This window comes from Alnus glutinosa, chromosome 5 (assembly GCF_958979055.1).
Source record: "Alnus glutinosa chromosome 5, dhAlnGlut1.1, whole genome shotgun sequence".
In the NCBI taxonomy this organism is placed as follows: Eukaryota; Viridiplantae; Streptophyta; class Magnoliopsida; order Fagales; family Betulaceae; genus Alnus; species Alnus glutinosa.
Genome location: NC_084890.1, coordinates 16362056 through 16377042, shown reverse-complemented (window position 1 = coordinate 16377042; position 14987 = coordinate 16362056). Strand labels below are relative to the sequence as shown.

The 14987-nt window shown below is 38.9% G+C and overlaps 1 protein-coding gene across 4 annotated transcripts in view; it reads left to right on the top strand.

Moving 5' to 3' along the window:
• The first annotated feature begins 765 nt into the window (after positions 1-765).
• The window catches only part of LOC133868303 (exocyst complex component EXO84C), a 40553-nt gene continuing 26331 nt past the window's right edge, over positions 766-14987 (top strand). The window contains exons 1-5 of one of the 4 annotated variants that reach the window (XM_062305126.1): positions 767-1055; positions 2081-2175; positions 7697-8741; positions 13543-14067; positions 14593-14781. In XM_062305126.1, coding sequence (XP_062161110.1) covers positions 960-1055; positions 2081-2175; positions 7697-8741; positions 13543-14067; positions 14593-14781 — 1950 coding nt within the window. In that variant the 5' untranslated portion in view covers positions 767-959. Of the gene's footprint in view, positions 1056-2080; positions 2238-2423; positions 3171-7696; positions 8742-13542; positions 14068-14592; positions 14782-14987 lie in introns of those variants that run through there. The other 3 variants (XM_062305128.1, XM_062305129.1, XM_062305127.1) reach the window with 3 other exon arrangements.

Sequence of the window (14987 nt, the reverse complement as noted above, 5' to 3'; positions counted from 1 at the left end):
GTCTGTGATAGGGTCCATTCAAGAAATGATCATATATAGTAAGTAAATATTCTTTTTTAACCTCATTATTACACAATCTAATCATTTTTTTTTGATTATATCCAAAGAAATAAATCTCTTATCTAGAATTTAAACTATATTTAGAAATTTGTTGTTTATGTTGTTCATTTTTTGTTCATTCGTATAATCCTAATTATTATACAGTTCATTATAGGAAATTTTTTCTGTTGAAAACAAAAGCAATTTTTATTTTTACTTTTTTTATTTTTTTATCATTTCCAAAAAAAGTTGATAAACTCGGGAAATATGTAAAAGTTTTTTTTTGATAAGTAAGAAAGGAAATATGTAAAAGTTATCCTTTCTTTTCCATCGCTTTGACATGTGTGAAAAAAATATTGTGACATTTCATTTTTTACATCATTTTCAAATAGAATTATAATTTATAGCCAAAAAAAAAAAAATAATTTACATATTTATTTACTTTTATAAAGGTGGGGTCTTAGAAATGAAAACCCAAAAAGATTGTAGTGGACGGTCATCATGCTGTCGTGGCTTCTTGTAATTGGACTACCGGACACCTCCTGCAGACCATATTATCACAGGATCACTACTGTAATAATCAAAGGTTGAAAGGTAATCGTAGCACAAGTCCCAACCACACTTGTCTATAAGAAATACTTCACTTGGTTGGATTACGCCTCACAAAAAGCAGAGGTTATTAGTTGAATTCCTTAAGCAGAGGTTATTAGTTGAATTCCTTCCTTCCGCCTCTTGTGTTGGACATGTAAATTAAAAAGAAAATAAAAGAAGAAAAAGTCCCAACCAAACTTGCAAGCTACACGCTCCCCCCTTTGCTCTCTCTCTCTCTCTCTCTAAGTTTTCAAAGAAAGAAAAGGCATAGAAGAAGAATAAAAGGAGGAAGAAGAAGAAGAAGAAGAAGAGGGAAGGCAGTGTGTAAAATGGAGAGCAGTGAAGAAGAAGACGATTTCCCATCAATTGAAAGAATCATCCCACAGTCGAAAGTCGACTCCCTCTACCAATCTCACACTGAAAAGGTTTTTTGAACTTCCCTCACCTCAAACCCCAATGTTTACTAAAATCAACGAGATCCTAGAATTACCCATTCCCTAGCTAATCTTTGAATGAATTTGTTTCTTCGTGTGTGTGCTTGAACACAAGTTCTTCATTTTGATGTGGATTTCATTATTTCAAATCCATTTGTGGGAAAATTCAGTTTTTGCTATCTAGTTATATTCTATTTCAAGTTACTATTTTGCGTGAAAGTGATGGATTGTGCTTTCTTAGGCTTTTCAATATTGATTAACACTACAGCGATACTACAAGCATTTTTACATTCTGTTGTATTTGATGGAAAGTTCCTGTTTCTCCTTATATTTGTCAATTTCATCTGTTTGAAAGTTACTAATTTTCAGCCTTTAGTCTTGCTTTGCATCTTTTTGGATCTAAAATTGCTTTCTTTTATCTGGGTCTTCTATGTCTTTATGCAAGTTGTCCTGAAAGCATTTATATTTTTCTCGCGGGTTTTCTTCTATTGCATTGACACCCTGTTAATTTAATTGTAAGCAGTATGCTAACGTTCGACAGTAATGCTTAAGGATTTTTGTTTTTCGTTTAAAGTAAACTGGCTTTTCGCTTTTTTCGTCAGGTACAGCTATTGGAAGAGGTGTACTTTTTGGGCTTAAGAAGTGTATACGTATTTCGTTTTTTTGATAATGTGCTGTACTGGTTTTGTATAATCGTAAATGTATGTGCATTTTTAGTTTGATGCTTCTAGAATGTATTGACTATCACTTTATTGGTAATTACCTATTAAAAAAAAAAAATTTCCAGATGACGATATGAAATCATGCACCCTATTTGAGAGTTTGTTTGGGATAACAATATCTGAATTAGGCGTTCATTTTCTTTCCTCAATTTGTATGACGAGTTTCATCATTCCATGGGTTTCTAGGCACAAGAATTGTATTATTATTGTTGGTGTTGTGATTATATCAAATATTTTGTATTGTAACATAATGAAAATCTTTTCCCATCAGCTAAACATGTTTTATCTTTACAGGGAATAAGAAAACTTTGTTGTGAGCTTCTGGATCTAAAGGATGCAGTGGAGAACTTATGTGGCAATATGCACACAAAGTACTTAGCTTTCTTGAGGTAATAGAAATGGCAGTTTTTGTGTCATGACACCACATCATGACCAAGCATGTCAATGAATGGTAAATAATCCCCTCCCACCCGTGGCATTAGAATTCCCTCTTAGTCTTATACAAATTTATAGATATTTTCTAATAATATATTTTTTTCTTTTAAGTGCCAGAGGGGGCAAAACCTAAGTACATCTGAAGTTTTTAGAAAAAGAAAAAGATATCCAAAAGCTAAGTTCTGAAATTTAATATATGTAGGACTCCAAAATGAAGATGGAAAAGAGGAAGGAAAAGCACTAGACGCTCAATTAAAAAAAAATGTGAGCAAGAAAGTCATCTTAAGCTTACACACCAGAGGCTCCAGTCCTTCAAAACCTCTAATTTGTATCCCTCCAAGTACTCTGCATTACACAAACATTTTAGTTTCTCAAAAATGTTATCCACCTACTCTAGTTCCCAATCTTGATCAGCTCTAACAAATATCAATTTTCAGTGCAGCCTTCTTGTTGACTATTCTATCTAGCTTGTTTATCATCAGCTATGGAGTATATATTGGGAAACAGTAGACTTGAATGTTCCTCACATGCGTTTGTCATGCCCAAAAAAAATCCTTCTCCCGTTCTCACCAATTAGAGGTAAAAGAATAGAAATTAACCCAATCATTCCTAACCCCTTTTTGCAACTGTGAGAACTCCTTACTAAGTGGTGCACCCCTTCTCCCCACTCATCCCAAAAGGCTCCCTAAAGAAAGTCATATTCCAACTTCTCTAATTGTTTTGCAAATGAAGCCAGCATCCCCTTGTCATGCATCGTTGCCAATAAAAGGTGGGAATACTTGGAGTGCTGTTGGGTGGAAGATGGTGCCTTCCTATCTCTTGTGGTGTCTTTGGAGGGAAAAAAATGACAGAAATTTTGAGGACAGTGAGAGATCGTCAGCGAAGCTTGAGTCTTTTTTCTTTTTGTACTCTTTTTACTTGGACAACTACATTTGTAACTTCTTGGGAGGTTAGTTTTCAGAATTTTCTTGTTCTTTTCTCTCCTCCTACCTAAGTGTCTTCTACTGTATACTACCTGTATACTTGAGTAGTACTTTCTGCTTTTAATGATAATTCAATTGCTTATCCAAAAAAATAAATAGAGAGATAAAACTAGTGGGAAGCCTTGACCATGTAATGTCTGGAAGTATAATCGAAGGGGGTGGGATAATTTTTATAAGTTTGTGCGCTTGAGGTTGGGGATGGGTATAATGTACAGTTTTGGCATGATCTTTGGTGTGGAGATAGGCCGCTGAAGCTTTGTTATCTAGTTTTGTTCAGTATTACTCGTTTTAAAGACGCCTGGGTGGTAGATAATTTGTCTGTGTTAGATGGAGTTGGACATTGGAATGTTGTCTTTACGGGCCTTGCACAAGATTGGGAGGCGGCGATGGTCCTTTCCTTATATGAGCATTTGTATTCTCAATGGATTCGGCATGGAGCGGTTGACAGGTTAGTGTGGAGTCTCTAAGAGGGGGTATTTTGAAGTGAAGTCTTTCTATAAAGCCTTAGCTAGTCAAGAGGTTGTCTCTTTTCCTTGGAAGAGTATTTAGCGTGTTAAGGCCTTGTCACAGGTATCGTTTTTTGTGTGGACAACAACCTTAGGAAAGATCTTGACGCATGACAATCTGCATAGGCATCATATAGTGGTGGTTGAGTGGTGTTGTATGTGCAAGAAGAGTGGGGAATCCATTGAACACCTCTTACTTCACTATGATGTTGCATGGGATATTTGGAGTTTTTTCTATAGTTTGTTTGGGGTTGAGTGGGTCATGCTTATGCTGTGACGGGTGCTGGATTTGTTGAGTAGTTGGGGCAATTCGCTGGGTCTTGGTCAAGTTCGACAATTTTGGAAGCAAGTTCCACAATTTTGGAAGCAAGTTCCTTTATGTGTCTTTGGTGGAGAGGAATGCTCGGCATTTTGAAGATGTAGAAATTTATTTATCAAAAAAATTTTTGAAGATGTAGAAATGCTGGTGTAGAGTTGTGTTGAAATGTGCTTAATGCGTTATTTGTATGGGTCTTGGCTTATTATAGCCCGAGTCGTGTTACGTTTGCAGAGTTTTTAATTTTCTGTTATTTTGTTTTATCTTTTTAGGTGCAATTTTGTATACTTCATGTATACTAGGGTTGCGCCCCTCTGCGCTTTTTAATGATGACATTATTTATCAAAAAAAAAAAAAAAAAAAGAGTTCGAGTCTTGGTCCTCTGGGTCATCGGCAGCAACTTCCTGCGCAACAGTGAAGAAGTAGGAGACGATAGTGATGAAGGGCAGTTTTGTCAATCATTGCTTGAAGAAGCTTCTAGGGCTTTGTCGAATTGGCTTAGGTCGGGTTAGATGTTATCTGGGTCGTTTAATTGGGTTGGGTTTTAAGCCCAAAAGATTTTTGACCAAGGCTGGCAGCAAGAAGCACATTCTCCAGCTCAAACTAGTTTGCAAGTCGTCGGGTCAGGAGTTCAAGCTCATTTTCAGGTCTTCTCTTCAGCCCAAAGATCTTGGGCGTGGTCCTCTGGGTCAGGAAGGAGCTCGTGAAGCCGAAGATGAGATTTCTTCGCTGGAGGAAGGTTTTGGGTCTGACTTGGTGAGCAATGCTTTTTCATCAGGTTCGGGGGGTGCTTGCATTTTTTCTCAGGTGGCAGACTTGGTGATGGGGTTGCCGGAGGTTGGGTCTGAGCTTTTTTTGAAGGTTCACCAAGATGGCCTCGACCCGGCGAGCACTGTTCTTGATTTTTTTGGCACCTCAACCCAGTTCTGCCATGTTGCTTGCGCAAGATTCAGTAAAGTCAGAGAGGTCTTCTTTGGCTACGGTAAGTTCCATGATTGGGTTTGTTGCTTTTGGTGCTTTTCATTCAGGGGGATTCTTTGGGTGTCAAGAAGGATTCTCGGATGGATGTGGTCCCTCCATTGGATGTGGTGCATAGGCCGCAGTTTGCGAAGAAGCCCCAAGTTTTGTTGGTTATTCAGTCCTCTTCGACAAGTCCTAATGACGAAGGTTTGGCCCCTCCGCTGGACGAGATTCAGAGGTCACAGTTTGTTAAGAAGACCCAGACCACAGTGAGTGTTGATTTGGGTTTTCTCCAGTGGGGTTTTTTGAAGCCAAGGCCCTTTAGGTCTTGAGGATGTTCTTCCCCAGTAGTCCCTCACCCCCAGTAGCTGTCGGAGGTTTCTTCGGTGCAAGTCAGTGATCAGGAAGGTTTTGTGGATGGTCCTCACTTGCCTGTAGTGACTGTCGTTTCTCCCTCCTGTTTGGGTTGTAGCTCCTCATGCATTCCCGCCGATGACAAGAATGGGGTATCGGATGGTGAGGAGGTTGAGGATACCCCCTTGGAGTTTTAGGATGCCATTGAAGAGGACCTTCTTCTGATTGTAAAGCTTGCACGTTCAAAGAACCTAGGAGGGAGGTGTCGAATCTAAATAGTTCTATTAAGTATGGCGATGCAAGCGTGTCTTAGTGGCAAGAGAAAGGCAAGGCTCATGTGCTGTAGCGTGTATGCTCCATGTGGGTTCTGGGTTTGAGGGTCTTGTGGTTGAGGGTTTATTTGGGTTTCTTCTTGTGGGCAACTTTAATTGTTCATATATTTATTTTCTGTGTACGTAGGGGCGCCTTACGCTTTTTTTTATTAAATTTATTACTTATTAAAAAAAGAATACTAGAAGAATGCTAGGGTCATTTCATAAAATATGAGTATTGGTATCTATAGCCACAGACCAACAACCTTCACACAGACTTGCTCCTTTCTAATTCTGACCAACCATTGAGGGAATGTTTATAGTTCTTAACATGCAAAAGTTTTAGAGCTACCAAATAAACTCATTTACTTGAAAAGCAGCAACTAATAGTTTGTGTGTTGTTATTTATTCAAATCCCTAACTTTCAAGTGCTTGGAATTGATTCTTTTGAAAACAATAAGGTTTGAGGTTGGTTGTAGATTCTAAATACGGCAGCTCGTGGGGTGGGTAGTGTTCTAATGATGTTCATGGGTCATACGAGGTGGGTCTTTGGAAAAATATGAGGAGGGGTTTGGGGGAAGTTTTCAAGTCACACTAGGTTTGAGGTGGAGGATGGTTCAAAGATTAGATTTTAGCATGACATGTGGTGTGGGGATTGGCTCCTTAAGGCAGCTTTCCCTGAATTATTTTGTATTGCTCATTTTAAGGATGCTTTCATGGCAAATCTCTTGGAGTTTTCTAATGACTTATTAGTGGAATGTTAATTTTATCAAAGCAGCGCATGACTGGGAGGTTGATCTCTTTTCTTCGTTCTTCAATTTGTTGTACTCTTTCAGATTGAGACAGAGAAGTGAAGACAAGCTCTGTTGGCCCCCTCCAAGAAAGGGTTGTTTGATGTTAGATCATTCTAAATTGTCCTATCTCCCCCCATGATAGCAATCCTTTCCCTTAAAGGAGTATTTGGCGGAATACTTATGAAAGAAAAAAGGAGTATTTGGCGGAATAAAGTTCACTTGAGAGTAAGGTTCTTTGTTTAGTTGGCCGTGTTAGGGAAGATTTTCACTACGAATAATCTAAGGAAGTGTAGTATCATAGTGGTAGATTGATGTTGTATGTGTAAGAAGAGTGAAAAATTTGTTGATCACCTTTTGCTTCATTGTAAGGTTGCTAGCGCTTTATGAGATTCTATTTTTAGTCTTTTTGGGTTAGACTGGGTAATGCCTAGACGAGTGGTAGATCTCTTTGCAAGTTTTATTTTATTTTATTTTGTGTGTAAGTTCTCTTTGCATGTTGGAGAGGTCAGTTTGATGGTTTTCATAGTACGGCATTGTGGAAGATGATTTCGTCCTGCATAATGTGGTATATTTGGAGAAAAAGAAATGACTGTGGCTTTGAAGACCGCTAGACGACGGTGGTGGAATTAAAGACCTTTTTCTTTATTACCCTATACCATTGAGTGATTGCCTATGATCACTTTCATATTTCTATTTTTCGCAATTTTCTTGATCTTCTTCTTTCTTTCTTATTTATTTATTTATTTATTTTTTAAATAGGTGTTTCTCTTGTATACATCCTGTGTAACCTTGCATTGTTAATGAAACTGGATTACTTAAAAAAAAATAAAAAGATTGAGAAACTCATATGGTGCACTCATAACTAAACTAGATATCTGATAATAAACTGAAACTGATTGTGTTGGAAGCTTGACACTGGCTAATTTAATCCAGAGTGAGAGAATTATGTTTTTTTTCTCCATGGGGGAACATTCTTGACAGATTTTAATGGCACTGGACTTTGGGGATGTTACTGTAGTAGTCCTGTCATAGTTTGAGTCAGGCCAAAGAAAAGGGTTTTACCATAATGACAAGGAAACTGGAATCTATTCCTAAGTTCAATGGCATAATAAGGAACATACATTTGAAGTTTCAAAGCAATTTCAGACCTAGATGTCAGAACAGAGACTTTCTAATATATTTAATCATTTGGTCAATTAACATTATGTCAGATCTATGTACATGTGATTTGATCTTAGTGATAAATTGTAGGATATCTGAAGAGGCCGTGGAAATGGAACATGAATTGATTGAGTTGCGAAAGCATATCTCAGCTCAAGGGATCCTTGTGCAGGATTTGATGACTGGTGTATGTTGTGAACTGGAAGAGTGGAAACAATCTAATGGGGACAACCATGAAACTCAGCAAGATCCTGAAATTTCTGAACTTCCAGAGCCCTTGCCAAGTGAAACGGATGACAAGCAGATGATATTTTTGTATAATATTGATATTCTCTTGGCTGAACATAAAGTTGAAGAAGCATTAGAGGCTTTAGATGCTGAAGAGAGAAATTCTTCAGAGCTGAACGGCTTGGGAGATACTTCAGTAGGTGAAGTATCAGAGTACAAATCTGCTTTTTTGGAAAGAAAAGCAATGCTTGAGGATCAACTAGTCCAGATTATTGAACAGCCTTCTGTTGGTGTTCTGGAGATGAAGAAGGCCTTATCTGGTTTGATAAAACTTGGAAAAGGTCCTTTGGCAAATCAGTTACTTCTAAAATCTTATGGGTTGCGCCTCCAAAAGAGCATTGAGGTTCTTCTTCCTTCATGTTATGTCTGTCCGAGAACATTTTCGGCCACGTTATCTAAGCTTGTATTTTCTGCAATCTCATTGACAACAAAGGAGTCTGCTTCAGTATTTGGTGACAATCCGATTTATACCAACAGAGTTGTTCAATGGGCTGAGTGGGAAATCGAATACTTTGTACGGTTGGTGAAAGAGAATGCACCCTCTTCTGAGACAGTTTCTGCTTTACAGGCCGCTAGCATTTGCATCCAGTCCAGTCTCAACTACTGCTCAATGTTGGAATCACAAGGCCTGAAACTGTCAAAATTACTTTTGGTGCTTTTGCGACCTTACATTGAAGAAGTTCTAGAGTTGAATTTCAGACGGGCTAGAAGACTACTTTTCGATTTGGTGGAGCTTGATGAGAGCTTGCTATTCTCTCCTGACTTTGCAGCTTCTTTGTCTGCTTTTGCTACATCATCGGAGAGCATTCTTGTTGATAGTGGAAAGAGATTTACGTACATTGTTGAAGTAAGTTGGTCTCTTGTAGTATGATTTGGCTATTGTTTAAGCAATAAATTGTCTTTGTTCTCACAGCAAGCACTTTATAATTTACACATGTTATTGACAAGTATTACTCATATAGCACACCTAAAAAATTAAGCTCATTAGCTGGTTTTGGAAAATATTGTTATTATTATTATTATTATTTTGGTTAAAGAGAACAACTAAGGCACACTACCTCTGAAGATCACAATCCACTCAATGGGCCATACAATTTCATCTTTGTCACTTTTGACAAATGTTGCCCTCTCTCTCTCTAAATTTAATGGAAAAGCAAAATGCTAGCGGAAATATATGTCATTTAAGGATGATTCACTGAAGCCTTAGTTCCTACTACTCTTTGGAAATTTGGTCTGTTGGTCCATAGTTATTTGATTATATTGTGATACGAAGAATTGGGTATTGACATGGTAAGGTTAGGCATCACTTTGACTTGTCTGGAGTTCATTGAATTTCTAAAGGTGGCTCTTTCTCTGCCGTAGTTCATGTCACTATGCTTTTGAAGCATTGATGCATAACAATTAGTTACGTCAATTCAATTTACAGGCGTACATCTCACATTATATGTTTGACTTGTATGGACATACCTTTTTTTTTTTTGATAAGTAATTGCAATTTATTAAAAAGCGCAAAGGAGCGCAACCCTTATACACGGGAAGTATACAAGAGAACCCCTAAAAGGGATGAACAGAGAATAAATTTAAAAAAGTTTACATAATTAAAAACACTCAAACTATGATGGGGAGCTATCCAAAAATATAATGTATTGAGCAACCGCTTCCGTAGCTCCACCATAGATGTCTCTACATCTTCAAATAGTCGAGCATTCCGCTCCCTCCAAATACACCACAGCAAGCACAGAGGAGCTAAACGCTAAGCCTCTTTAGCATAACTACATCCAATCGCCGCCCCCCAACTACTCAACAACTCCAACACCGTTCGTGGCATAACCCCCTCAACCCCAAATAAAATAAGAACGTAGCTCCAAAGATCCCAGGCGACCTCGCAGTGAAGTAACAAGTGATCAATAGACTCCCCACTCTTCTTACATAAACAATACCACTCAATTACTATAACATTCCTCTTACTCAAGTTATCATGCGTCAATATTTTGCTCAAAGCAGCTGACCATACGAAGAAAGCCACCCTTGTTGGAGCCTTAACACGCCAAATATTCTTCCAAGGAAAATATGGAACAGATGGGCCATCTTTCCTAATAAGCTCTTCGTAGAAGGATCTCACCTCAAATGAACCTTTTTTTAGAGGGATTCCACACTAACTTGTCACCCTCTCCATGTCGAGCCGAAGTGGAGTAAAGTCGATCGAAGAAAGAAAGGACCATATCCATCTCCCAATCCTGGATTTGACGTGTGAAGAGAACATTCCACTGAATTACACCATTATGAACCACCAAATTATCCGCTACCATCGCATCTTTGTTCCTTACTATACTAAAAAGGGCTGGAAAGCATTGCTTCAAGGATCTATCCCCACACCACTAATCTTGTCAAAAACTAATATTTGATCCATTCCCCACTTCAAAACGAACAAAATTGCGAAATTTCTCCCACCCCCTCCTTATATGTTTCCATACACCCACTCCAAAAGAACCCGAAACCTCTTTCGAGCACCACCCACCCTTTAAACTCTCAAATTTGGCATCAATCACCAAACGCCATAAAGCCTCTCTCTCCCTACCATATCTCCACAACCACTTACCTAAGAGTGCTCGATTGAACTAGATGAAATTGTGAACTCCCAACCCACCTGCATGCAAAGGTGTACAAATCTTGTTCCAATTCACTAGATGAAATTTGGTCTCATCACCAATGCCACCCCAAAGAAAATCCTTTTGAATTTTATCAAGACGATTAGCCACCCTCATTGGAATAGGAAACAATGATAAGTAATATGTGGGGATGTTGGAGAGCGTACTATTAATAAGAGTCAACCGGGCACCCTTCGACAAATACATCCGCTTCCAACCCGCTAACCGCCTTTCCATTTTTTCAATAACACAATTCCAAATAGAGGTGGACTTGTAAGAAGCACCCAACGGCAAACCCAAGTAGGTCATAGGCAAAGAAGCAACCCGACATCCAAGAAGATTAGCCAACCTTTCGACATCCTCTACTCCACCAATTGGAACAATTTCTGATTTTCCTAAATTGATTCACAACTAAGGCCTTGGAATCTCTGGAACCCACTGAGAACCCTGTCAAATTACCCTGATCCAATGCGGTAGTCAGCATCCGACTCAAAGCCTCCATAACCACCACAAACAACAGAGGAGAAAGAGGATCTCCTTGTCGCAAACCACGAGAGCTACTAAAAAAACCCAATGGGGTTCCATTTACAAGAATAGAAAATCTCACCGTAGAAATACAAAAACGTATCCAATCCCTCCATTTTTCCCCCAAACCACATATTTGCAGCAAATAAAGCAAGAAGTCCCAGTTCACATGATCATAAGCCTTCTCCAAATCTAGCTTACACAGGAGTCCAGGTTCCCCCGATCGAATATGACTATCCACACATTCATTTGCAATAAGCACAGAGTCTAATATTTGTCGACCACCAATAAACGCATTCTGAGTTTGGAGATAATCTTGCCCACCACGGACTTAAATCTGTTTGCAAGAACCTTTGAAATAATCTTGTAAATCCCCCCTACCAAAATAATAGGGTGAAAATCTCTCACATCCATGGCACCAGTCTTCTTGGGAATCAAAGAGACAAAAGTAGCATTCAAACTCTTTTCAAACTTGCCTCGAGCATGAAATTCTGCAAAAACATCCATAATGTCAGTTTTTAAAAAATCCCAACACTTCTGAAAGAACGTCGCAGTGAATCCGTCAGGGTCCGGCGCCTTATCTCCATTCAAATCCCTGATTACATCCCACACCTCCCTTCTCCTCAAACACTCTTTCTAGCCAAATGCTCTCATCCGCATCAATGGATAAAAAAGATAGACCCTCCACCCTAGGCCGCCAAGAACAATTCTCCAAGTACAGATTGTTGTCAAAATGAACTAAATGCTCCTTAATCTCCGCAGGATTTCTGGAAATTATACCGTTAATATTCAAAGAATCCACTTGATTGAATTTACGGTGTGAGTTGGCCACCTTGTGAAATTTTTTTGTGTTCTTATTTCCCTCCTTTAACCACAAAGCTCTAGACTTTTGCCTCCAGCTCAATTCCTCAAAAAGAAGGGTCTTCTCCATCTCTCTCGCCATATCTACCCTTCGAACTTTTTCATCCTCCTCTAGGCAACGGCGTTCTTTGATTAACTCCAGCTCTCGAATACCCTTTAATAATTCTTTCTTCTTTTTCCCTATATCACCAAACACTTCTTCATTCCATTTCTTCAAATCAGCTTCAAAGCCTTCAATTTATTGGCCAAAACGAAGCTTGGCAAACCAGAAAACTCATAAGACATCCACCACTTTTTAACCTGCTCAACAAAACCCTCATATTTCAGCCACATGTTTTAAAACTTAAAATACCTGTTTCCTCCTCTAGTTGTCCCACAATCCAATAACAAAGGAAAAAGATCGGAGAAAAGTCTTGTCAATCTCCTCTGCGACACTTCAGGAAAACGCTCCCACTCCGGAGAAATTAAGAACCTATCTATTCTAGACCAAATATGATCTTCCTGACCATTAGACCAAATAAACTGGCCATCTTCAAGGGGTAGGTCTACCAAATTATGCATGAATATGAAGTCTGAGAACTCTTCCATAGCTGTAGAGAAGCCAGCACCATTAGATCTCTCACTAGGAAAACGAACCACATTAAAATCTCCCCCAATACACCAAGGCATCTCCCACCAACTCATCAATCCAGCTAACTCAGCCCACAAATCCCTCCTTTCCCTGTCATCATTCGGACCATAAACCCCCCCAAAAGCCCAAACTACATTATCTCCAGTGTTGCTCAAAGAACAAGCAACAGTGTATCTACCTATACACTCCTCCACTTTCTCCACCACCCTTCTATCCCACATTAACAAGATCCCACCTGACGCTCCGTTGGCACCCAAGTAATACCAATCAACATGAAAGCAACCACATAAACTTCGTACCACCTTCCTTGAGATAACTGCCATCTTTGTCTCCACCAAGCATACAATATCCGCCTTCCAAACCATTAGAAGCCCTCTAATCTCCAATCTTTTCTTGATCGCATTAAGCCCTCTAACATTCCACGTCAAAATTTTAGGCGTCATATAAGCGAGATGGGCCCCTACCCTTATGCCTGCCTCTATCAGAATGAACCCCTTTCTTCTCATAATTAATAGACCAGGCCAGCCTATTTAATTCCCTCTGCCCTTTCACCCCTTGTGCAGGCGAATACTTAGTCTTAGGTTCTGCCAAAGAGAGGTCTCTGGCCGCTTCAATCTCCTCAAACAAAGCCAACAATCTGTCCTCGAAACGACCACAAGATAGCCCAATGATTGGATAAAACCTATTTGTATATTCCATTAAAGCTTGGTGTCTACACCAGTGTGTCCAATATGTGCGTGCTTCAGAATTGAATTATAATCAGTAAACATGGTGCTATGTTTTGAATTCAAAGGTTGACTTGGAGGTCATATTGTTGCCTCTCTATCTACATGTTGTACATGCACATCTGCAGGTGCTTACATGCATAAGAAGTAATTGTGCAGCGTCAGTATCAAGAAATTTTCTGATACTTAACTGCTCGGATAGTTTGTGGTGACCCAATATTTTGTAACATAATATTGGACTTCAAATTTTTTTTACAGGATATATTGAAACAGCTAACCCCCTTGGCTGTTATGCATTTTGGCGGAAATGTATTAAGTAGAATCTCACAGCTGTTTGATAAATACATGGATGCTTTGATCAAAGCGCTACCAGGCCCTTCTGATGATGACAGTCTTACGGATCTGAAAGAAGCCATTCCCTTTAGAGCTGAAACTGACTCAGAACAGCTTGCAATATTGGGAATAGCATTTACCATTTTAGATGAACTATTACCGAATTCTGTAATGATCATTTGGAAGCAGCAGAATGAAAGCAATGAACCAAAAAGTGGACCCATTGAAAACATTGTGCCTAGTGCAAGCACTACAATAGAATTGAAGGATTGGAGGCGCCATCTTCAGCACTCATTTGATAAGCTTAAAGATCATTTCTGTCGGCAGTATGTTTTGAATTTCATCTATGCAAGAGAAGGCAAAACACGATTAGATGCACGGATTTACTTGAATGGGAAAGGAGAGGATCTGTATTGGGACTCTGACCCTCTGCCTTCACTTCCATTTCAGGTCATCCCTCTTCCTCTTATGCTGGAATGTTTTTCCGTGGGTCTTGGTTACTACATTTTGTGTCCAAGGTTTCCATTTGATAATTTTGTTTTCCTTTTAACACATAAATTATGTGATTTTGTAGTATTTCTATCACCCCCGATTGGTTGATCTAATTTAATTGGGATCAAGGCTTAGTTGAGTTGAGTTGAGTTGAGCTATTGTTGTTGCATGTGTTTGCTCCTTTCACCGCGTTTAAATGTGTTTCAATGTGTTCCTTCGATTTTAGTACCGGAGAGCAGGCATGCATACGCTGGTTAGGCTGGTTATATTTTTTTTCAAATTTCCCCTTCTGTTGATTGCTTTTGGGCCACATTTTAAGAAACTTTAATGTGTATTACTTATTTTGTATGGTATCAGTGCTCTGCAATTCTCCTTAAGACTTGAGTTTCTCTTCCTGTAAAGTCAAAGTCTTTTCATGTACACATTTCTTACTACCAATTATCTTGTACGGAGGTAATATGGAGATTTGTGTTACTATTACAGGCATTATTTGCTAAGCTGCAGCAGTTAGCGACTGTGGCTGGAGATGTGTTACTTGGGAAAGAGAAACTACAGAAAATTTTGCTAGCTAGGCTAACAGAGACAGTTGTAATGTGGTTGTCTGATGAACAAGAATTTTGGGGAGTGTTTGAGCATGATTCAGCTCCTCTTCAGCCACTTGGGTTGCAGCAGGTACTTCCTTCCTTCCAAAGTGTACCTTTTTCCAGTCAATTTCTTTAAATATACGTATAAACGTAGAACCAATTTCTAATAATGCATAAATAAGATGTTCTCTTAAAGTTCATCCTATAGACTCTTCGTTAATTTTTTGTTTTAGTACCAAGTCTCTACAGTTTTCAGTTATTCTGTTTCAAGTGACTGTTGGCAATCTATATATA